The sequence below is a fragment of the Coregonus lavaretus genome, assembly GCF_964263955.1.
Source record: "Coregonus lavaretus genome assembly, contig: HAP1_SCAFFOLD_4386, whole genome shotgun sequence".
Classification (NCBI taxonomy): Eukaryota; Metazoa; Chordata; class Actinopteri; order Salmoniformes; family Salmonidae; genus Coregonus; species Coregonus lavaretus.
The window spans coordinates 1-25,312 of NW_028166053.1; the positions used below are offsets into that span (position 1 = coordinate 1).

Below are 25,312 nucleotides of genomic sequence, written 5' to 3' on the forward strand. Positions count from 1 at the left end.
AAGGAGTGCTGGGGTCTGTTCAGGAGCGTGAAATGTGATCATATCTGATGTACGTCATGTGTTTCTATCTGCACCACTCTAAACGTTTCGCCTTACTGAGTACACACCCCTGGGCTGTGTCTGAAGTTGTTACTAGCAGTCAAATACTTGCCTCCTTGTTCCCTAAACTCCCTTCAAAGCCATTGGTGGAGGAGGTCTGAGGGAGGGACCTTGGATCCTCTCCCCCAATGCAATTTGGGCCCGATTCAGACTGGAGATAAGTTGAGATAACAATCAACATTTGTTGACTGAAATCAAAATGTTGAGTCTACTTATCTCAGGTCTGCATAGGGCCCACTAAGAGGGGGAAACGGAGGAAGCACAGATTATACGGTGAGTTTTCTGACACAGCCCTTGTGTAATCATGTTCTGGTGTTATTGAGGGGTCTGGTGTTATTGAGGGGTCTGGTGTTGTTTAGGGGTCTGCCGTTAGGGGGCTCTCACCTGTTCTGTATGAGGAAGTCCACCAGGGATAGAGAGCTCCTCTCCTCCAGTCTCACAGCCAAGTGAAGAGCTGTCTCTCTCAGATGCTAGAAGACAGAAGAAACTCATTAGGTACACCCACTGTGTGTGTGTGTGTGTGTGTGTGTGTGTGATGAATGAGTAATACAATGAACTGCTCCCCTCAGCTCTCTAGAGACATGAGCTCTGACCCAGAAAGCTGAAATAATAAATGAGACCCTGCCAACACACAACACACACACGCCACACACACACACACAACACACACACACACACACATACATACACACACACACACACATGCCACACACGCAGATGAAAATGTGTGCATGACAGTACTATTACACACCCTTAGGAAGCAACAGAGGGTGAATTTGATCAAAGAAATGAAAAGAGAGGGAGAGAGAGGAAACAAGAGAGGAGAGGAGATATAAGGGTGTAAAATGAGAGAGGGATAGATTGAGTGTAATTACAGAGAGAGAAGGGAGTGGTTACTAACTACAGTTCTGAGCCTTCTGACTAACTACACACTCACACTTCACACACATTTCATTGCGAACACACACAAACACAAACGGCGATGTTTACAACATTACAATGTACAACAGTTGTAGCGGTTTATTTTGAGATACTACAACCACAGCAGTCTTCTGAAAGGAGAGGCCAGCCACAGCCAGATGAATCAAAGCAGTCTTCTGAGAGGAGAGGCCAGCCACAGCCAGATGAATCAAGCCCATAGAGGCATGTTAAAAGTCACAGTCTGGGATCTGGCAATTTGTTCGACGATCATTTTCATATTTTATTTGTTTTGTTCTTCAAATCCCAGAATGTAATTTTAAATGGAGCCTTCCGGCATTAGCTAGCTAATTAAATCATATGGGGCCGACCCGCTGCCTTGTGTTTGAATAATTTCACAGCTCGTAACATTAGAAACAGCATCCTAATGATATCTTGGAGGGGCACACACTTCAAAGCTTCCACTGGGAAGTTATCTTGGGAATTTCATACTCGATCCTACATGTAATATGACCATGTTCATGTTTATGCTGTGTGCTTGTGTATGGTGTGTGTATTTGTGTGTGTTGGTGTGTGTATTTGTGTGTGTTGGTGTGTGTATTTGTGTGTGTGGTGTGTGTATTTGTGTGTGTTGGTGTGTGTATTTGTGTGTGTGGTGTGTGTATTTGTGTGTGTTGGTGTGTGTATTTGTGTGTGTGGTGTGTGTATTTGTGTGTGTTGGTGTGTGTATTTGTGTGTGTGGTGTGTGTATTTGTGTGTGTTGGTGTGTGTATTTGTGTGTGTTGGTGTGTGTATTTGTGTGTGTTGGTGTGTGTATTTGTGTGTGTTGGTGTGTGTGTTGGTGTGTGTATTTGTGTGTGTGGTGTGTGTGTTGGTGTGTGTATTTGTGTGTGTGGTGTGTGTATTTGTGTGTGTTGGTGTGTGTATTTGTGTGTGTGGTGTGTGTATTTGTGTGTGTGGTGTGTGTATTTGTGTGTGTTGGTGTGTGTATTTGTGTGTGTGGTGTGCGCATGTATGCTTGTGCGTGTCCTATCCAGTACCTGTCCCAGTACTGTGTCCGTCTGCTGTGTGTGTGTGTGTGTGTGTGTGTGTGTGTGTGTGTGTGTGTGTATCTAAATGGGTGTATCTCTCTGCTATCTAGTACTAGGGCTGGCACAGTTACCGACGATTATGGATGAAGACCGTCGTGAAAATAAAAGAAGACGTCTTAAACGTCTTATTTTAATTTAAAATTTTTGTAGAACGAACGGCTGACTAAAGACGGGACAGCCGGGCATTTGTGCGGTTGAGTTCGTTTCTGCGGTAACATGGACTCTTTACAAATTTGAACGATTATAACGGTGACCACGGTCATTTGGCTGACCATAACCGTCATCCATAATTCCATGACCGTCACAGCCTTATGTCTAGTACCTGTCCCCCCTCAGGCAGTGCTAGCGGCTTGGCCAGGTCCTCTCCCTGGGCGTACAGCTGCAGCAGGGCGGTCAGGTCCCGGCTCCTCACGGCATCGTACACACGCCACGGCTCACCGTCCTCCCCGTCCCGGTCCCTGCGCAACACGTAGCGCCGCTCCGCGTACTTGGCCACGATGTACTCCTTCCTGGCGTTCCTGGTTTCACAACCGGACAGAGCCATAGGTATGCAGCAACTGGTTAACTATATCCTCCATGTTTGCACCAGGGTTGGGTTCAATTCCATTTCAATTCAGTCGATTCAAGAACTGAATTTAAATGGAATGACCCCAACCCTGGTTGATATCGTTTTGGATTTTTTTGTGCCAATTTGGCTTCCGTCAAAATGTGTTGTTTCAAACCAAGATTGCCCCACCAATGAGAACATGATTGAAGTATGAGGCTTATAATGGACTTACATGTCACTCTGGGGGAGGGGTTTGATGGAATCATTGGGAAGATTGGCCTCCATGATATCATTGAAGCGGGTGTTGCCTATACTGACTGCCAGCTGTGGACAGACAGACAGTGGAGGCGTTAGGATACAAGGTATGTGAGTACAGCTGTATAGGGACTAAACTTTCAGTGCATCATGAATATGAATGAAATACTACATATCTAACCCATGCCATTGTCACAACTATAAACCAAGTTAGCATGCTGAGCTAAAGCCAAGGCAGAGCTCAGCAAATTAACGCTTGTTTAGAAATGGAGGTGTGTATGTGTGTGTGTATGTGTGTATAGATCAGTGTGTGTGTGTGTGTGTGTGTGTGTGTGTGTGTGTATAGATCAGTGTGTGTGTGTATAGATCAGTGTGTGTGTGTGTGTGGGTGTGTTGGGACTAAGATGGGGTCAACATTACTAGTAGTTCGGAGGTGCTAAGCATGTCCAGTGTGAGGGACTGGATCCTGGAGTAGTGGACTCCCAGTTCCCTGTGGATCCCAGAACACTCTATACACGTCAGGATGCCCAGGTTAGTGGAGAGCCACGTGGGATCTGTTGACAACACAGGGACAGAGCATGAGGAGTAGAGTTAGCGCAGTTCAACACTGGGATTTATACTTAAGCAATAAGGCCTCGAGGGCGTTTAGTATATGTCCAATATACCTGGGCTAAGGGCTGTTCTTAGGCACGACGCAACGTAATTAGAGCAGTAAAAATAAAAATGTTTTGTCATACACATGGTAAATGGTGTAATATACCACGGCTGTCAGCCATTCAGCATTCAGGGCTCGAACCACCCAGTTTATAAATTGGGACTTACATTCCATCCCTACTGGCTGTGTCCTGATTCTCCACACGTCTCTTTAAGTGTGGAGACAGGACAAGAGCACAGCCTAAAGCCTCTCAATGAATCCTCCCACTGACTATCTCCTGTCCACCAGTCTCACCGTGGGCTCCACAGTCGGCGCAGGACTCGTTGCCGGGCATGTGTCTGAGCTCGGTGATGACAGCCCTGGCCAGCTCCTGCAGCCCGGAGTCTTGGAACTGCGACTGGTCCCCTCCCAACACCGTGTTCAGGGCTTCCTCCTTACTGTTCTGCAGCACCGACACCCAACTAGGGGAGGGGAGAGGAGGGAGGGGAGGGGAGGGGAGGGGGGGTGAAGAGAGAGAGAGAGAGATTAAACAATACAATATAGTGTTTATACAGGTATGTAATGTCTTACAAGTCATTCATTCTGGAAATGTCTTACTGATTTTTACCGGTACATTTCAAATGTTTTTTTTTTTAATGGGACTACTATGGAGGTCTACCTTCTGCTCTTCAAAAGCACAGACTGCCCACATGATAGTCCTGTGTCTTTATAGTTATATACTTGGGTTAATGTACCACCACTGGGAGCTTGGCACATTTACACTTTCTCATTCTCATACCCCTCTCTCAATCTTTCTTTCTTTTTGTTGCTTTTGTTTCAGCTGAGCCTCCTTCCTTCTTCTTCTCACCTCTCCACAGACGACATCCAAAGGCTTGATCCCGAGGAGGAAGGGAGGAGAGAAACTACTCAGCTCTGTGTGCCCCAGAGAGAGGTCCCATCCCACACCAGCTCTGTGTGCCCCAGAGAGAGGTCCCATCCCACACCAGCTACCCTCTCTCGCTCACTCTCTCGTGCAGCTCAGTTTCCACCTCATTTTGTGGGCAGTGTGCACATAGCCCTTCTTCTCTTGAGAGCAAGGTCTGCCTACGGCGGCCTCTCTCAATAGCAAGGCTATGCTCACTGAGTCTGTACATAGTCAAGGATTTTCTTTGTTTTGGGTCAGTTACAGTGGTCAGGTATTCTGCCACTATGTTTAGGGCCAGATAACATTCCAGTTTGCTCTGTTTTTTGGTTGATTCTTTCTTTCTTTTTTGTTTTCTCATAATTTGGTTGGGTCTAATTGTGTTGCTGTCCTGGGGCTCTGTTTGTGTTTGTGAACAGAGCCCCAGAACCAACTGCCTGAGGGGACTCTTCTCTAGGTTGATCTCTCTGTAGGTGAGGGCTTTGTGGTGGAATATGTGGGCTTCGCTTCCTTTTAAGTGGTTGTAGAATTTAACAGCTCTTTTCTGGATATTGATAATTAGCGGGTATAGTCTTCATTCTGCTCTGCATGCATTGTTTGGGGTTTTGCATTGTACATACAGTAAAGGATATTTTTGCAGAATTCTGCATGCAGAGTCTCAATTGGGTGTTTGTCCCATTTTGTGAATTCTTGGTTGGTGAAAGCACCCCAGACCTCACAACCATAGAGAGCAATGGGTTCTAGAACTGATTGGAGTATTTTTAGCCAGATCCTAGTTGGGATGTCTAGTTTTATGTTCCTTTTGATGGCATAGAAAGCCCTTCTTGCATTGTCTCTTAGATTGTTGTAACTTAGATCATTGTAACTTGTGGAAATTACCTGTAGCTTAGTAGTTAAGAGGGTTGTGCCAGTAACCGGAAGGTCGCTGGTTCTAATCCCCGAGCCGACTAGGTGAAAAATCTGTCGTTGTGCCCTTGAGCAAGGCACTTAACCCTAATTGCTCCTGTAAGTCGCTCTGGATAAGAGCGTCTGCTAAATGACAAAAAAAAAAAAAAAAAAAAAAAAAAAAAAAAAAAAAAAAAAAAATGTTTAGGCTGAGGTAGATATAGTTATTTGTGTGCTCTAGGGCAACAGTTTCTAGATAGAATTCGTATTTGTTTTCCTGGCAACTGGACCTTTTTTGAAACACCATTATTTTTGTCTTACTGAGATTTACTGTCAGGGCCCAGGTCTGACATAATCTGTGCAGAAGATCTAGGTGCTGCTGTAGGCCCTCCTTGGTTGGGGACAGAAGCACCAGATCATCTGCAAACAGTAAACATTTGACTTCAGAGTCTAGTAGGGTGAGACCAGGTGCTGCAGATTGTTCTAGTGCCCTCGCCAATTCATTGATATATACAGTGCCTATAGAAAGTCTACCCCCCTTTCAAAATCTTCAAATAGCCTTGAATTAAAATGGATTAAACTGGTTTTTCCCCCATTGATCTAAACATCCTACGCCACAACTTCGAAGTGAAAAACATATACAGGCTTTTATGGACAAGACTGGTCCAAGTGTGCATGTGACAACGATATCCCAAACACCACAAATCGGCCATGTACTGTAGGGTGGCCAGAACGAAGCCATTACTCAAGAAAGCCCACCTTGAATCCCATTTGAAGTATGCACAAAAACACTCTGGAGATTCTGTAGCCATGTGGCAAAACGTTTTGTGGTCTGACTAAACTAAAATTGAACTTTTTGGCCTACAGTTGAAGTCGGAAGTTTACATACACTTAGGTTGGAGTCATTAAAACTCGTTTTCCAACCACTCCACAAATTTCTTGTTAACAAACTATAGTTTTGGCAAATTGGTTAGGACATCTACTTTTCCAACACTTGTTTACAGACAGATTATTTCACTGTATCACAATTCCAGTGGGTCAGAAGTTTACATACACTAAGTTGACTGTGCCTTTAAACAGCTTGGAAAATTCCAGAAAATGATATCATGGCTTTATAAGCTTCTGATAGGCTAATTGACATCATCTGAGTCAATTGGAGGTGTACCTGTGGATGTATTTCAAGGCCTACCTTCAAACTCAGTGCCTCTTTGCTTGACATCATGGGAAAATCAAAAGAAATCAGCCAAGACCTCAGAAAAAAATGTGTAGACCTCCACAAGTCTGGTTCATCCTTGGGAGCAATTTCCAAACGCCTGAAGGTACCACGTTCATCTGTACAAACAATAGTAGGCAAGTATAAACACCATGGGACCACACAGCCGTCATACCGCTCAGGAAGGAGACGCGTTCTGTCTCCTAGAGATGAACGTACTTTGGTGCGAAAAGTGAAAATCAATTCCAGAACAACAGCAAAGGACCTTGTGAAGATGCTGGAGGAAACAGGTACAAAAGTATCTATATCCACAGTAAAACGAGTCCTATATCGACATAACCTGAAAGGCCGCTCAGCAAGCAAGAAGCCACTGCTCCAAAACCGCCATAAAAAAGCCAGACTAAGGTTTGCAACTGCACATGGGGACAAAGATCGTACTTTTTGGAGAAATGTCCTCTGGTCTGATGAAACAAAAATAGAACTGTTTGGCCATAATGACCATCGTTATGTTTGGAGGAAAAAGGGGGTGGCTTGCAAGCCGAACAACACCATCCCAACCGTGAAGCACGGGGGTGGCAGCATCATGCTGTGGGGGTGCTTTGCTGCAGGAGGGACTGGTGCACTTCACAAAATAGATGGCATCATGAGAAAGGAAAATGATGTGGATATATTAAAGCAACATCTCAAGACGTCAGTCAGGAAGTTAAAGCTTGGTGGCAAATGGATCTTCCAAATGGACAATGACCGCAAGCATACTTCCAAAGTTGTGTCAAAATGGCTTAAGGACAACAAAGTCAAGGTATTGGAGTGGCCATCACAAAGCCCTGATCTCAATCCTATAGAAAATCTGTGGGCAGAACAGAAAAAGCGTGTGCGAGCAAGGAGGCCTACAAACCTGAGTCAGTTACACCAGCTCTGTCAGGAGGAATGGGCGAAAATTCACCCAACTTATTGTGGGAAGCTTGTGGAAGGCTACCCGAAACGTTTGACCCAAGTTAAACAATTTAAAGGCAGTGCTACCAAATACTAATTGAGTGCATGTAAACTTCTGACCCACTGGGAATGTGATGAAAGAAATAAAAGCTGAAATAAATCACTCTCTACTATTATTTTGACATTTCACATACTTAAAATAAAGTGATGATCCTAACTGACCTAAGACAGGGAATTTTTACTAGGATTAAATGTCAGGAATTGTGAAAAACTGAGTTTAAATGTATTTGGCTAAGGTGTATGTAAACTTCCGACTTCAACTGTAGATGCAAAGAGTTACGTTTGGTGCAAACCCAACACGGCACATCACCCAAAGAACACATCCCTACTGTGAAGCATGGTGGTGGCAGCATCATGTTATGGGGATGTTTCTCATCGTCAGAGACTGGGGCACTTATCAGGATAGAAGGGAAGATGAATGGAGAAATGTACAGAAAAGTCCTTGAAGCAAACCTGCTGCCCTCCGCAAGAAAGCTGAAACTGGGATGGAAGTTCACCTTTCAGCATGACAACGACCCGAAGCACACAGCCAAAGTGGCTAAGGAATAAATAGGTAAATGTCCTTGAGTGGCCCAGTCAGAGCTCTGACCTAAATCCAATCCAAAATATGTGGCATGACTTGAAGATTGCTGTCCAAAGAACTTGAAAGAGCTTGAACAGTTTTGTGAAGAAGAATGGTCAAATATTGCCAAATCTAGGTGTGCAAAGTTGGTAGAGACCTATCCCAACAGACTCACAGCTGTAATGGCTGCTAAAGGTGTTTCCACCAAGTATTAACTCAGGTGGGTGGAGATTTATCCAATTATGATATTTCAATTTTGTATTTTTAATACAGTATGTCATTTTTTCACCCCCCAAAAACATCTCCTTAAAAGTGTGTAGATAAGTGGGAAAACATTTTTATTTAAATGCATGAAACTGAGGCAATGACAACAAAATGTGAAAAAAGTTCACAGGGGTGTAGACTTTCTATAGGCATTGTATGTTAAAGAGGGTGGGGCTCAAGCTGCATCCCTGTCTCACCCCACGGCCCGAGGAAAGACATCTGTGTGTTTATTGCCTATTTTAACTGCACTTGTTTGTGTACATAGATTTTATAACATCGTATGTTGTCCCCCAAACACCGCTTTCCATCAATTTGTATAGCAGACCCTCATGCCAAATTGAGTCAAAAGCTAAATCGGAGTCTGTGTGTCTCTGTGTCTTGAAATACATTGTATCTCTTTTTTCTGAATGTATCCCTTTTCTGCTTTCTGTAACTTCACTCCGTTTTCTTTCTTTCTTTCTTTCTTTCTATGTATCTCAGTATCATTTTCTATTTCTCTTTCTGAAAGAAGATCTACTTTGTATCTGTTCCTCTCTGAAATAAATAATATATTGTAATCGTTTCCTCTTTCTGAATGGAATTTCTCTCTCTTTCTCTTTCTGAATGGCTCAGTCACTGCCCTTATATACACCTCAGTGGATCTGGAACAATGCTTGTATAGAATCTAGGAGGGATGTCAGTGTATTTGGAACAATCATAGAAATCGAATGAATAGAATGGGCTTGGAACCTCTAACCCTGGCAATTTGACAGGTAAACTCATGGGTACACTCGCAATAGATGCCTGGTATTGTGATGCAACAACTTCCATGGTAATGTAGAATGTTCATCCAAATTATGTTAATTGATGTGGCTCATGCAATGGAAAGTATTTTTGTAATGTCAGTTGAGGTGATTCAACAAATCACAGCACAGATTGATGGGTACACTTCCTGCTTTTACTTCCTGCTTTGCTATGGGTACACTAGCAATGGCCGCCAGTCCCATCATTATGTCACCATTGACTTGAACGGGGATGCCCGTTCTATTCATTCTATTTCTATGGGAACAATGCTTGTATACAATCTATGAAGGATTCCAGTGTATTTGGAACAATACTTGTATAGAAACAAGGAGGGATTCCAGTGTATTTGGAACAATACTTGTATAGAAACGAGGAGGGATTCCAGTGTATTTGGAACAATACTTGTATAGAAACGAGGAGGGATTCCAGTGTATTTGGAACAATACTTGTATAGAAACGAGGAGGGATTCCAGCGTATTTGGAACAATACTTGTATAGAAACTAGGAGGGATTCCAGCGTATTTGGAACAATACTTGTATAGAAACTAGGAGGGATTCCAGCGTATTTGGAACAATACTTGTATAGAAACTAGGAGGAATTCCAGTGTATTTGGAACAATGCTTGTATAGAAATGAGGAGGGATTCCAGTGTATTTGGAACAATACTTGTATAGAAACTAGGAGGGATTCCAGTGTATTTGGAACAATACTTGTATAGAAACGAGGAGGGATTCCAGTGTATTTGGAACAATACTTGTATAGAAACGAGGAGGGATTCCAGTGTATTTGGAACAATACTTGTATAAAAACAAGGGGGGATTCCAGTGCTGTGCTTACATAACGCATTCCTGCTCGTCCTCGGCTTGGAAATGGTACGTCCGATTATCTGGAGAGGAGAGAGAGGAAAGATAGGTGTGAATTTAGAGGGACAGGACAGGAGAGGAGAGAGAGAGGAGGATGACAGAGAGAGTGCAGTAGGCTACATTCCAAGGGATACATACAGGGGGAAAACCTGATCCACAGACACAGAGAGAGGATCGGTTGAGGGAGACTAGCCTCTCTGCACCTGCTTTCCATTACATACACACAGGCTCAGACAAATACACACGCATATAGACACACAAATGCACTTGCACACAGCTCAGACCATAGGTATGTGGAGAGGTGAGGGGTGAGAGGTCAAGGGTGAGAGGTCAGGGAGAGGTGAACCTACGTGTGACCAGGTCAAAGGTCCTCCTCTCATCGGGGTTGGGGCGCACCTGACAGGTCAGGAGGTTGAGCTTTGCCGGTGGTCGGTTTATCTGTGGAACCAATGACACTGGGGTCAATTCCCACTCTAGGGCTGACCCAAACCCCACTATGCTGGCTCAGATCCTATCTTTTCACATCGTCTTTTCCGGAATGGTCCCAACAACTATGGTATACAGTGTCTTCAGAAAGTATTCAGATCCCTTCGCTTTTTCCACATTTTGTTACGTTACAGCCTTATTCTAAAATTGATCAAATATATTTTTTCCCTCCTCAATCTACACACAATAACCCATAATGACAAAGCAAAAACTGGTTTTTAGAAATTTAAGCAAATGTATTACAAATAAAATAAAATAAAATAAAAATCATTTACACAAGTATTCAGACCCTTTACTCAATACTTTGTTGAAGCACCTTTGGCAGCGATTACAGCCTTGAGTCTTCTTGGGTATGACACTACAAGCTTGGCACACCTGTATTTGGGGAATTTCTCCCATTCTTCCCTGCAGATCCTCTCAAGCTCTGTCAGGTTGGATGGGGACCGTCACAGCTATTTTCAGGTCTCTCCAGAGGTGTTAGATCGGGTTCAAGTCCGGGCTCTGGCTGGGCCACTCAAGGACATTCAGAGACTTGTCCCAAAGACACTCCTGCGTTGTCTTCGCTGTGTGCTTAGGGTCGTTGTCCTGTTGGAAGGTGAACCTTCGCCCCAGTCTGAGGTCCTGAGCGCTCTGGAGCAGGTTTTCATCTGTACTTTGCTCCGTTCATCTTTCCCTCGATCCTGACTAGTCTCCCAGTCCCTGCCACTGAAAAACATCCCCACAGCATGATGTGGCCACCCCCATGCTTCAATGTAGGATGGTATTGGCCAGGTGATGAGCGGTGCCTGGTTTCCTCCAGACGTGACACTTGGCATTCAGGCCAAAGAGTTCAATCTTGGTTTCATCAGACCAGAGAATCTTGTTTCTCATGGTCTGAGAGTCCTTTAGGTGCCTTTTGGCAAACTCCAAGCAGGCTGTCATGTGCCTTTTACTGAGGAGTGGCTTCCGTCTGGCCACTCTCCCATAAAGGTCTGATAGGTGGAGTGCTGCAGAGATGGTTGTCCTTCTGGAAGGTTCTCCCATCTCAACAGAGGAACTCTGGAGCTCTGTCAGAGTGACCATCGGGTTCTTGGTCACCTCCCTGACCAAGGCCCTTCTCCCCCGATTGCTCAATTTGGCCAGGCGGCCAGCTCTAGGAAGAGTCTTGGTGGTTCCAAACTTCTTCCATTTAAGAATGATGGAGGCCACTGTGTTCTTGGGGAACTACAATGATGCAGACATTTTTTGGTACCCTTCCCCAGATCTGTGCCTCGACACAATCCTGTCTCGGAGCTCTACGGACAATTCCTTCGACCTCATGGCTTGGTTTTTGCTCTGACATGCACTGTCAACTGTGGGACCTTATATAGACAGGTGTGTGCCTTTCCAAATCCATGACCAATCAATTGAATTAACCACAAGTGGACTCCAATCAAGTTGTAGAAACATCTCAAGGATGATCAATGGAAACAGGATTCACCTGAGCTCAATTTCGATTCTCATAGCAAAGGGTCTGAATACTTATGTAAATAAGGTTTTTTATTTTTTATTTATAAAAAACAGTTTTTGCTTTGTCGTTATGGGTTATTGTGTGTAGATTGATGAGGGAAAACTTAATTTAATCAATTTTAGAATAAGGCTGTAACGTAACAACATGTGGAAAAAGGGAAGAGGTCTGAAAACTTTCCGAAGGCACTGTATGCACTACTAGGCCAGCCTGTTAAGCTTAACTATGGTATCAGCAACCTGACGACTAGGGCTGTCCACAACTAAAACAATTATTGGTCGACCAAGAGTCGTCTGTTCTATCGACCAATCGACTGATTGAAATATAGGCTTAAGTAAGTTATGGTATTAAGACTAAACAGGATGTGTTCTCAGGCCTACAGCTTGATGGTGGTTATACAAGGCTGCTATAGTAAGCCTACGAATGATAATGACATTACTTATTATTATAATGATCATCATAATAATAAATAATAATAATAATAGTAATAACAATAACAATAAGGAGATCAAGGAAAAAGGAGGGTTATTATTATTATTATTATTATTATTATTATAAATAAAATAAAAATTGGACAATTTGAAACAGTGTAAACAACACTAAATAAATTATAAATAATACCAGAGAGGCTGGTCTAACGAAAACAAGTGTAAAGCCTTTATTAAAGGATAGCAAAGATAAAAAACAGCGGAATAAGCTTGGTGCTTATGGAATCAGTAGGCTATTAAACAAACAGTCAAACAGGCAACAGAAGCAGGATCTGTCTTATTTCTGTAGATATAGATGGATGATTTACAGTGGGGAAAAAAGTATTTAGTCAGCCACCAATTGTGCAAGTTCTCCCACTTAAAAAGATGAGAGAGGCCTGTAATTTTCATCATAGGTACACGTCAACTATGACAGACAAATTGAGAAAAAAAAATCCAGAAAATCACATTGTAGGATTTTTTATGATTTTATTTTTATGAATCAATTAAATTATGGTGGAAAATAAGTATTTGGTCACCTACAAACAAGCAAGATTTCTGGCTCTCACAGACCTGTAACTTCTTCTTTAAGAGGCTCCTCTGTCCTCCACTCGTTACCTGTATTAATGGCACCTGTTTGAACTTGTTATCAGTATAAAAGACACCTTTCCACAACCTCAAACAGTCACACTCCAAACTCCACTATGGCCAAGACCAAAGAGCAGTCAAAGGACACCAGAAACAAAATTGTAGACCTGCACCAGGCTGGGAAGACTGAATCTGCAATAGGTAAGCAGCTTGGTTTGAAGAAATCAACTGTGGGAGCAATTATTAGGAAATGGAAGACATACAAGACCACTGATAATCTCCCTCGATCTGGGGCTCCACGCAAGATCTCACCCCGTGGGGTCAAAATGATCACAAGAACGGTGAGCAAAAATCCCAGAACCACACGGGGGGACCTAGTGAATGACCTGCAGAGAGCTGGGACCAAAGTAACAAAGCCTACCATCAGTAACACACTACGCCGCCAGGGACTCAAATCCTGCAGTGCCAGACGTGTCCCCCTGCTTAAGCCAGTACATGTCCAGGCCCGTCTGAAGTTTGCTAGAGTGCATTTGGATGATCCAGAAGAGGATTGGGAGAATGTCATATGGTCAGATGAAACCAAAATATAAATGTTTTGGTAAAAACTCAACTCGTCGTGTTTGGAGGACAAAGAACGCTGAGTTGCATCCAAAGAACACCATACCTACTGTGAAGCATGGGGGTGGAAACATCATGCTTTGGGGCTGTTTTTCTGCAAAGGGACCAGGACGACTGATCCGTGTAAAGGAAAGAATGAATGGGGCCATGTATCGTGAGATTTTGAGTGAAAACCTCCTCCCATCAGCAAGGGCATTGAAGATGAAACGTGGCTGGGTCTTTCAGCATGACAATGATCCCAAACACACCGCCCGGGCAACGAAGGAGTGGCTTCGTAAGAAGCATTTCAAGGTCCTGGAGTGGCCTAGCCAGTCTCCAGATCTCAACCCCATAGAAGATCTTTGGAGGGAGTTGAAAGTCTGTGTTGCCCAGCGACAGCCCCAAAACATCACTGCTCTAGAGTAGATCTGCATGGAGGAATGGGCCAAAATACCAGCAACAGTGTGTGAAAACCTTGTGAAGACTTACAGAAAACATTTGACCTGTGTCATTGCCAACAAAGGGTATATAACAAAGTATTGAGAAACTTTTGTTATTGACCAAATACTTATTTTCCACCATAATTTGCAAATAAATTCATAAAAAATCCTACAATGTGATTTTCTGGATTTTTTTTTCTCATTTTGTCTGTCATAGTTGACGTGTACCTATGATGAAAATTACAGGCCTCTCTCATCTTTTTAAGTGGGAGAACTTGCACAATTGGTGGCTGACTAAATACTTTTTTCCCCCACTGTATAAAGCCAGGCACATTTAACAGTTAGGCTGTTAATCATAGACCTAATTAAGTTGGGGTTTCCTCTCTCCTCACTTCTTAGACAATTAAGGCAAGGGCTATTTTCTCGTCTCCTAACTCTGCTGCTGCCTCCGCCACATTGTTCTCAACACCAATATGCTGGTTAACTTTGCTATTATGCACATAGCAACATGGTCTAGGAAAAGGCACCAATTCAACAGTGCACTATCCAACGCGAGAGAAAGCATATTTGTTATAAAATAATATTATTTTGATTTGTGTTGCACCTTTGTTCTTACATAATATAACCATATACAATTTCAGTAGCACGTCTTAGACTGATAGTCTGTACCATCCCCACGGCCTCCACAATGGATCAGTCCACTCAGACAGGAGCCAATCAGACAGGTGTCTTGTACACCATGGATTTGTTATTATTATAATGTTTTTTTTGCTACTGCTCGACTAAAGAAATCTCGGTCGACCAAACAATCGACCAGTCGACTAAATGGGGTCAGCCCTACTGGCGACTGATTTAAAGTTACAGGTAGTCAGGTATATTGTATTGAGGATGACTTTTGGCAGTGAGCTTTACTGTATGGTTTACATCCTGTATTGGGGTACAGGAAATGAGAGGTGAATGAAATGTCAGCTAAAAGGCCACATGACATGGTGAGTCTCACCGTGCTGTGGGAGATGGTCAGACAGCCGTACTTGACACCACACTTCCTCTTCTGCCACACCTTCCTAATCCTGGAGGGAGTGAAAGAGAGAGGGGAGACAGAGAGACACAGACCACAGTCTGAGTCAGGTATAACTTACTGTATATCTACAGTACCATCAAGTTTACACATCATTTCCAGGAATACAAGTTCGTTTCCCCAACTGACTCACTTCCCCCCATGTTATCACACTGTAATCTAACGCTCTGAGAATGAGGGGAGCTAGAATGGTCTCTCTCTCTCTCTCTCTCTCTCTCTCTCTCTCTCTCTCTCTCTCTCTCTCTCTCTCTCTCTCTCTCTCTCTCTCTCTCTCTCTCTCTCTCTCTCTCTCTCTCTCTCTCTCTCTCTCTCTCTCTCTCTCTCTCTCTCTCTCTCTCTCTCTCTCTCTCTCTCTCTCTCTCTCTCTCTCTCTCACTCACTCACTCACTCACTCACTCACTCACTCACTCACTCACTCACGCCAGGCCTCACCGCCTGGATCCAAACCCCCAGAATAATGAAGACCAGCTGGGGCTGACAAAGCACTGCATCCATATTTAGGCTGCATTGGCAGTTGGCTAGGTTATATTGTATCTGTGCACTGGCTATATATTTTTACTTTGAGCAACCTCTGTGATATCTGACTCCGACTCATCATCAAGTCCAAACTCTTGCGGTAGTTCAATTGTAAATGTCGTCCGCAGCTGTACTCCGTCTAGTCACAACCATAAAACAGCCTGTGACATCCTAGCCTAGACCCGGATCGGTTTATGCTGTCTTGCCAAATCCTATGTGTGCTATCTTAGCATATCGAGCTGCCTCCCTAAACTTGCCTCTGACTGGGCCTCACCAACACGTGACCGCCCGCTTGACAAAATACAAACCAGTTGAGCTATAGAAAAGGATGCAATTCAATAGCACCATTTCGAGCTAGCTGTGAAGTGAGTTCACAGCACGTTCTAATCTCAGTTACACAGGCTAGTGGAATCCTCGTATTGGGGTTTAATGGTGGAAGTGGAGCCTTGTGTGTTTTCAGTACATGGTCAGTATATTTATCAGTATTTTCACATTCTCCAGACAGACTCACCCGTCACTCCTCTTCTGTAGGAAGCCTGACTTTTCCGTACCATACTTCTTGTTGCCTTGAGGCTGGTGGATGCTGTAGCCGTTACCAGAGTTCTTTCCGGTCAGGTATTCCTAGGACAAAACGGGAGAAAAATCCTTTATTAAAATATAGATTGACTATGAGTAATTGAAAAGATACCTGTTTTCTTTTTATACCCACCCACCATGATCGTGTTCATTAGGGCAAGCAATGGAAAACGTTTCAAAACATTTGCCAAAGGAAAATGAACACTTCTTATTGGACAAGCCCAGGTAGTCCCCCTCTGTTTCAGTCAGTTTTCTACCGTTTGGTGGCTAATGAACAAGACCCTGGAAAGCGATCTAGTATAGTTTATAGTGGGTGTTTGAGTTCTGTGGTGGTGGAAACCGTACCTCTTTCCCCTCCACCTGTAGCAGCAGTCTCAGGGAGTCTCGTAGCTGAGAGAGCTGTCTCACCTCTTCATCCTGGCCCTGACGCACCTACAGTAAACACACACACAGACACACACAGACACACACACACACACACACACACACACACACACACAGACACAGGACAGATCAGCTTTCTAGCTGAACGCCATCTACTGTAGCTAATATCTAAACATACAGTGATTTGGCTGATATTTTGGGAGCATTTGGAGGGAGTAGCTGGTGTACGTGGCGTGCACTAGCTTTTGACAACACCAACCGTCTTCCAAAAACAATGGATTTGGGATGGGAAGCTTTGCTGAAATGTCCCCAATCAATGGGTGTGGACAGCTGTTAAACCAAGCTTTGCATAACGTTGCAAAATAAAGTGTAACAGAGCATTCTAGAACAGTCTTTGGTTTCTGGGTGGAAACCGTACCTCTTTCCCCTCCAGATCAGTTTGTGCTGTCTTGCCAAATCCTAGACAGCACAAAGCGCCAGGCTAGCACAACCCCTATCTGCCTGTTGCATTAGAATGGTCTGGGTCTGATGAAACAACAACCAATCAAACAGGATGACAACAAAACAACGTTTAGGTGAACCGTGAAAAAGTCCCAACAGGTTTCTTTTCCATAAAACTCCCTTGAACCTGAGAAACAGCGTGCACGAGCTTGCCCCTTTTCCGACCATGCAGAGCAAGAAGAACCGACGACACTCTCATTAAACTCAAGTGTCCGTTACTAACACTGTGCCTGATGTCAGAGAGAGAGAGAGAGACAGAGAGACAGAGAGAGAGAGAGAGTGCAACCCGACGTTAGGTCAGTAAACCACAATGTGGACCAGGCTTAGTATAACCACCACACTATGCCATTTAAGGTGGACCAGGCTGTATAACCACCACACCATGCCATTTAAGGTGGACCAGGCTGTATACCCACCACACCATGCCATTTAAGGTGGACCAGGCTGTATAACCATGTCATTTAAGACTACACTTCAACACCACTGCCCTGTAACCTTGACAACCATAACCGGTACCTTACGATAGTCTCCTGGTTTGGCAGTTGGGGGGATATGGGTAGGAAAATGTAAGCTTTGCCTGGTTTGGAAAACCTGTCTGGGCGATTATAGCATAAGGGGCCCGTACTTCCAATGAAATTGGGAATTGCATCAAATAGCAGACAGCTTGTGGGTTGGGAAAGTCTGGGAGGAGAGAGGAGGTTGAGGCTTAGGAATTTGACTGTAGCTTACTTACTCAACCGTTGTCTGTCTATGAGACTTACAGTGGAGTTGTCTGTCTATGAGACTTACAGTGGAGTTGTCTGTCTATGAGACTTACAGTGGAGTTGTCTGCTGCGATGCATAATCTGTTATTCTGTCTGTACTGGGCTTCCATAGCAGGTGATGACTAATGTCCAGTTGGAGTTGGTAGTTAGTGTGTGTGTGTGTGTGTGTGTGTGTGTGTGTGTGACAGACAGACAGACAGGTAGACAGACAGACAAAACAAACAGAAACAGTTGTTATTACCATGTGCACCGACGTAGCCAGCTTCTCCACAAAGGGACTAAGGTTTTCGGCAGCTTTCAAGCCGTCCTGGAAAAAACTGAGATGACACAATAACACTGAGTCATACACTCAGGTACACAACCCCAAACACACACACACAGAGAGAGAGAGACACACAGGAGCGCGCGCACACACACACACACGCTCCACAAACACACGTAGAACACATATAACATATGCAACCGAATAGTTAAGTAGCGTGGCGATAGCTACTGTAGTAAAAGGAAGACAAAACCAAAACAGCCACAACATGACACCAGAAGCCACAGTAACATTCCTGAGGTAAAACCTTATGACGTGTAGTAAGTAGCTGGGAGATACAGCAGTAGGCTACAAATGAAAGCCATACGCTTTCCATAAGGCCAAATGAGTTCAGCGAGGACTCTTTCAATTCAAACTATAGGGCCAACCAGAACCGTACTGCCTTGGATATAAAAATGGTCTTAAATGTTTTATTTCAGACTATAACCAGGCCAGTGCAGTACAGCTCTGCTTGGCTCAGTAGTTTGAAAAGGGCATGAAAGCATAGAAGGAGAACTTACTTGAGCTGGGCTTGGAAGTACTTGATAAGACTCTGGAGCAGGTCCGGACCCTGACGTACCCTCAGCTCCTGGATCTTCAGGAGGTACTGGACAAACCAGAGGACGCAGTGCTAGATTAGTAACCATGGTTACAGAGCTGGTTTAGGTTCAGAAACGGTCATACTGGTTACAGACCGTTATTAAGAAGTTGTGTATCATTTCACTGATTCAACCAGTCACTCATTAATCATGGTAAGATAAATGTACTGTATGCCCCTGCCCTCGTGTTCTGACCCAGGTAAAACTCCTGTTCTTAGTTGTAGTCTGTAACTTGGGCCCAGAGTTTTTCCCGGTCAGGACACATGGGCAGGAAAAATGATAGACTTTCATATGAACAAGTCTCTTCTGCCATAGACAGTATGGTTCTCAGGACGTAGCCTAAACATGAAATAGCACAGAACAGTTTCAGGGTGTGTTTTTTCCCTGATCCATTTTTTAACTGTTTGAAGTGTTTCAAATGTTGCTTTAAAAGGAAAATGCCTTGGTGAGAGCCAGCTGTAGGAGCTCTCTGCTGCTTGTGGAAGGAATGACTGCAGTCTGCTGCGTCTCTGCTCCATAAAGCCTTGTTTAAAGCCGTCTGTCTGCGGCTACGCTGGGTCATGTTCATTTTCCATCAAATGGGACAAAATGGACTGAAACAGCCCACTGGGCAAAAACTGGTTGAATCAACATTGTTTCCACATCATTTCAACAAAAACAAATCAGTGTGATGACGTTGAGTCAACGTTGAAAATAGATTGGATTTGCAAAAAATTATCAACGTAAAGGCATTTCGTGTGTTTTTCACCCAACTTTTAACCTAAATCCAATGACATGGTGAATATTTTTGTTGATTTTACGTTAGGTGACAACTCAACCAAATGTAAATCAAAACTAGATGTTGAACTGACGTTTGTGCCCAGTGGAAGGACTTCAAATTATTATTATTAATTATTAGAGAGGCCAGCTGGTAGTGGTGGTAGTGGTAGTAGTAGTAGTAGTAGTAGTGGTATTCATGGTGGTAGTAGTAGTAGTGGTGGTAGTGGTAGTAGTAGTAGTGGTGGTAGTGGTAGCAGTGGTGGTAGTGGTATTGATGGTAGTCGTGGTGGTAGTGGTGGTAGTGGTATTAGTGGTGGTAGTGGAATTAGTGGTAGCAGTGGTGGTAGTGGTGGTGGTAGTGGTAGCAGTGGTGGTATTGGTGATAGTGGTAGTGGTGGTAGTAGTAGTAGTAGTGGTGGTAGTGGAATTAGTGGTGGTAGTGGAATTAGTAGTAGCAGTGGTGGTAGTAAAATTAGTGGTAGCAGTGGTGGTAGTGGTGGTGGTAGTGGAATTAGTGGTGGTAGTAGTGGTGGTAGTGGTGGTAGTGGAATTAGTGGTAGCAGTGGTGGTGGTAGTGGTAGCAGTGGTGGTGGTAGTTGTAGTAGTGGTGGTAGTAGTGGTGGTAGTGGAATTAGTGGTGGTAGTGGTATTAGTGGTGGTAGTGGTATTAGTGGTGGTAGTGGAATTAGTGGTAGCAGTGGTGGTAGTGGTATTGGTGGTAGTGGTAGTAGTGGTAGCAGTGGTGGTATTGGTGGTAGTAAATTATCCAATAAGAAACACTCATTTTCGTTTTCAGTTGCATGTTTTCAAACGTTTTCTGTTGTGTGCCATAACGAACATGACCCAGACAAGGGCCTTGGAGGAGGGGGCATTCCTCCATCCATCTCAGCAGCTGGACTCACAGAGGGGCCAGCTGGTAGTGGTGGTAGTGGTAGTAGTAGTAGTAGTGGTGGTAGTGGTATTAGTGGTTGTAGTGGTAGTAGTGATATTAGTGGTAGAAGTGGTGGTAGTAGTGGTGGTAGTGGAATTAGTGGTGGTAGTGGTATTAGTGGTGGTAGTGGTAGAAGTGGTGGTAGTAGTGGTGGTAGTGGTATTAGTGGTGGTAGTGGAATTAGTGGTAGCAGTGGTGGTAGTAGTGGTAGTAGTGGTGGTAGTGGTATTGGTGGTAGTGGTGGTGGTGGTAGTAGTAGTAGTAGTAGTAGTGGTGGTAGTAGTAGCAGTGGTGGTAGTGGTATTGGTGGTGGTAGTGGTAGTAGTGGTAGTGGTGGTGGTAGTGGTATTAGTGTTAGTAGTGGTATTGGTGGTAGTGGTATTAGTGGTGGTAGTGGAATTAGTAGTAGCAGTGGTCGTAGTGGTATTGGTGGTAGTGGTAGTAGTGGTATTGGTGGTAGTGGTGGTGGTAGTGGTGGTAGTGGTAGTAGTGATATTAGTGGTATTAAATTATCCAATAAGAAACACTCATTTTCGTTTTCAGTTGCATGTTTTCAAACGTTTTCTGTTGTGTGCCATAACGAACATGACCCAGACAAGGGCCTTGGAGGAGGGGGAATTCCTCCATCCATCTCAGCAGCTGGCCTCACAGAGAGAGCGCAACTAAAGAGCAAATTCCCCTACGCTCGTAAAGTGTAACTGTGGACTAGAACTTTAACTGAGCTTAGCATTGGTTTCAGTGCCATTTCCAATCTGTGCTGCACATTTTACATTTCACAGTCTAGTCTGGGTCTGGCTCCCTCCCCCACCTTGACACGATCTGTACCATTCAGGGGAGAACTTGCCCTCCCCCAATCCTACCCGTAAGCATTAGCGGAATTAGTGGAATTAGTGGTATTAGCGCCGTTAGTGGTAGTAGTGGTAGTAGTGGTGTTAGTGGTATTAGCGGTATTAGCAGTGGTAGTAGTAGTGGTAGTGGTATTAGCGGTATTTGCAGTAGTAGTCGTATTAGTGGTGGTAGTGGTGGTGGTAGTGGTATTAGTGGTGGGAGTGGTAGTGGTGGTAGTGGTGGTAGTAGTGGTGGTAGTGGTATTAGTGGTATTAGCAGTGGTAGTTGTAGTGGTAGTAGTGGTGGTGGTGGTGGTATTAGTGGTGGGAGTGGTAGCAGTGGTGGTAGTGGTAGTAGTGGTGGTAGTGGTAGTGGTATTAGCTGTATTAGCAGTGGTAGTTGTAGTGGTAGTAGTGGTGGTGGTGGTATTAGTGGTGGTAGTGGTATTAGTGGTGTTAGTAGCAGTGGTGGTAGTGGTGGTAGTGGTATTAGTAATGGTGTTAGTGGTAGTGGTATTAGTGGTGGTAGTTGTATTAGTGGTGGTAGTGGTAGTAGTGGTAGTAGTGGTGGTAGTGGTATTAGTGGTGGTAGTTGTATTAGTGGTGGTAGTGGTAGCAGTGGTAGTAGTGGTGGTAGTGGTATTAGTTGTATTAGTGGTGGTAGTGGTGGTAGTGGTATTAGTAATGGTGGTAGTGGTATTAGTGGTGGTAGTTGTATTAGTGGTGGTAGTAGCATTAGTGGTAGTAGTGGTATAAGTGGTTGTAGTAGTGGTATTAGTGGTGGTAGTGGTGGTAGTGGTGGTAGTGTTGGTAGTGGTATTAGTGGTATTATTGGTGGTAGTGGTATTAGTGGTGGTAGTGGTAGTAGTAGTGGTGGTAGTGGTATTAGCGGTATTAGCAGTAGTAGTGGTGGTAGTGGTATTAGCGGTATTAGCAGTAGTAGTGGTATTAGTGGTGGTAGTGGTATTAGTGGTAGTATTAGTGGTGGGAGTGGTATTAGTGGTGGTAGTAGTGGTGGTAGTGGTATTAGTGGTGGTATTAGTGGTGGGAGTGGTATTAGTGGTGGTAGTAGTGGTGGTAGTGGTATTAGTGGTGGGAGTGGTATTAGTGGAAGTAGTGGTGGTAGTGGTATTAGTGGTGGGAGTGGTATTAGTGGAAGTAGTGGTGGGAATGGTATTAGTGGTGGTAGTGGTGGTAATAGCGGTGGTAGTGGTATTAGTGGTGGTAGTGGTATTACTGGTGGTAGTGGTAGTAGTGGTAGTAGTGGTGGTAGTGGTAGTAGTGGTGGTATTGGTGGTAGTGGTAGTAGTTGTAGTAGTGATATTAGTGGTAGTAATTTATCCAATAAGAAACACTCATTTTCGTTTTCAGTTGCATGTTTTCAAACGTTTTCTGTTGTGTGCCATAACGAACATGACACAGACAAGGGCCTTGGAGGAGGGGGCATTCCTCCATCTATCTCAGCAGCTGGCCTCACAGAGAGAGCGCAACTAAAGAGCAAATTCCCCTACGCTTGCGTGGACTAGAACTTTAACTGAGCTTAGCATTGGTTTCAGTGCCATTTCCAATCTGTGCTGCACATTTTACATTTCACAGTCTAGTCTGGGTCTGGCTCCCTCCCCCACCTTGACACGATCTGTACCATTCAGGGGAGAAATTGCCCTCCCCCAATCCTACCCGTAAGCATTAGCGGCATTAGTGGAATTAGTGGTATTAGCGGTGTTAGTGGTAATAGTGGTAGTAGTGGTATTAGTGGTATTAGCAGTGGTAGTAGTAGAAGTGGTGGTAGTGGTATTAGCTGTATTAGCAGTGGTAGTTGTAGTGGTAGTAGTGGTGGGAGTGGTAGCAGTGGTGGTAGTGGTAGTAGTGGTGGTAGTGGTATTAGTGGTGGTAGTAGTGGTATTAGTAGCAGTGGTGGTAGTGGTAGTAGTGGTATTAGTGGTGGTAGTTGTATTAGTGGTGGTAGTGGTAGCAGTGGTAGTAGTGGTAGTAGTGGTGGTGGTAGTGGTATTAGTGGTGGTAGTTGTATTAGTGGTGGTAGTGGTGGTAGTGGTATTAGTAATGGTGGTGGTGGTAGTTGTATTAGTGGTGGTAGTAGCATTAGTGGTAGTAGTGGTATAAGTGGTGGTAGTAGTGGTATTAGTGGTGGTAGTGGTGGTAGTGTTGGTAGTGGTATTATTGGTGGTAGTGGTATTAGTGGTGGTAGTAGTGGTAGTAGTAGTGGTGGTAGTGGTATTAGTGGTGGTAGTATTGGTGGTAGTGGTAGTAGTGGTATTAGTGGTAGTAGTAGTAGTGGTAGTAGTTGTGGTATTAGTGGTGGTAGTATTGGTGGTAGTGGTAGTAGTGGTATTAGTGGTAGTAGTGGTGGTAGTGGTATTAGTGGTAGTAGTTGTAGTAGTGGTATTAGTGGTAGTAGTTGTGGTAGTGGTGGTAGTATTGGTGGTAGTGGTATTAGTGGTAGTAGTGGTGGTAGTGGTATTAGTGGTAGTAGTTGTGGTAGTGGTAGTAGTGGTGGTAGTGGTATTAGTGGTAGTAGTTGTGGTAGTAGTATTAGTGGTAGTGGTATTAGTGGTGGTAGTGGTAGTAGTGGTATTAGTGGTATTAGTGGTGGTAGTATTGGTGGTAGTGGTATTAGTGGTGGTAGTATTGGTGGTAGTGGTAGTAGTGGTATTAGTGGTGGTAGTATTGGTGGTAGTGGTATTAGTGGTGGTAGTAGTGGTATTAGTGGTGGTAGTGGTATTAGTGGTAGTAGTGGTATTAGTGGTAGTAGTGGTATTAGTGATAGTAGTGGTAGTAGTGGGGAATGAGAAACAGACTTTAGATCAATGTCCATGGGTAACTGCTACCTGTGTGTGTGTGTTTGTCCTAGCTATGTGTCCCCACCTCACACATCTGCAGCTGGAAGGTCCTCCTCTCTCGCTCCATGTCCTCCGTCACGTCGTATCCCTCCATCCTGATCAGGCCCGGCTGACGCCTCTTCTCCCGCCTCTCCTTCTCCAGCTTCCCACTGAGAGAGAGAGAGAGAGAGAGAGAGAGAGAGAGAGAGAGAGAGAGAGAGAGAGAGAGAGAGAGAGAGAGAGAGAGAGAGAGAGAGAGAGAGAGAGAGAGAGAGAGAGAGAGAGAGAGAGAGAGAGAGAGAGAGAGAGAGAGAGAGAGAGAGAGAGAGAGACTTTAGACTGTAAAGCATCTTTATTGATACCATTCAATGAAAACAAAAGAGCATTGTTAAATGGATGGCAGACTAAACGTCAACATTCGTAGACACAGATGTTGAAGAGAGAAGGGACAGTGCATTAGATATCTGTAGAATTGTCTTGGGCTGAGGTGTGAGTGTGGATGAGGTGCGAGTGTGGATGGGGTGCGAGTGTGGATGAGGTGCGAGTGTCGATGAGGTGCGAGTGTACTTATGTGTGCATGTCTGTGAGAGAGTGTGTGAATGAGAAAAAGAGAGATATGGGTGGATTTACAGTTATTTACTACCCTAATCATTGCCCTATTTCACATCCTATTGCTGTAACACACTCCCTCTTTCCAAGTAGTTCACGTGAGGAAGTAGGAGAAAGGATAAGGGAGAGTGGAGAGTGGAGAGTGGAGATGAAACCCCATTCTTATATTACATTGACTTACAACCAGACCGTGATTGGATGGGTGTACAGTAAAACTCTCTTTTCATCTTTCTGAGAGAGGCACCACAAACCATGTGGAAGACTACTTCCGTCATAATCACTTTGATAGAGTGATATCAACTCACACTTTGATGTCATAGTCCTTCCAGCTCTTCTCCAACTGTTTCTTCAGCTCCTAAAGAAGAGAAGACAGAAGAAGAACAGATTGGTTCAGTTGGGCTGCGCTCCAGACAAGCCAAATAAACACTGCCTCTATATTATCTGAAGTGTGGACAGTCACAGGACACTGCACAGGGGCCCCAACTTTAGATTACATTTGACTGTGAATAGAAGGCTCTGGCCCCACCATTCACCTCA

General features: G+C 44.2%; 1 protein-coding gene across 1 annotated transcript in view; it reads right to left on the reverse strand.

Moving 5' to 3' along the window:
- Positions 1–107: 107 nt before the first annotated feature.
- LOC311115167 (arf-GAP with SH3 domain, ANK repeat and PH domain-containing protein 3-like) overlaps positions 108–25,312 on the reverse strand; it is a 46,704-nt gene continuing 21,499 nt past the window's right edge. The window contains exons 5-18 of the mRNA XM_084190370.1: positions 25,081–25,130; positions 24,213–24,336; positions 18,735–18,820; positions 18,154–18,229; positions 16,609–16,695; positions 16,199–16,308; positions 15,094–15,163; positions 10,380–10,467; positions 10,004–10,052; positions 3,860–4,026; positions 3,331–3,464; positions 2,888–2,979; positions 2,431–2,626; positions 108–569 (exon numbers count right to left, since the gene is read on the reverse strand). Of these exons, the coding sequence (XP_084046496.1) occupies positions 480–569; positions 2,431–2,626; positions 2,888–2,979; positions 3,331–3,464; positions 3,860–4,026; positions 10,004–10,052; positions 10,380–10,467; positions 15,094–15,163; positions 16,199–16,308; positions 16,609–16,695; positions 18,154–18,229; positions 18,735–18,820; positions 24,213–24,336; positions 25,081–25,130 (1,419 nt within the window). The 3' untranslated portion in view covers positions 108–479. The remainder of the gene's footprint in view (positions 570–2,430; positions 2,627–2,887; positions 2,980–3,330; positions 3,465–3,859; positions 4,027–10,003; positions 10,053–10,379; positions 10,468–15,093; positions 15,164–16,198; positions 16,309–16,608; positions 16,696–18,153; positions 18,230–18,734; positions 18,821–24,212; positions 24,337–25,080; positions 25,131–25,312) is intronic.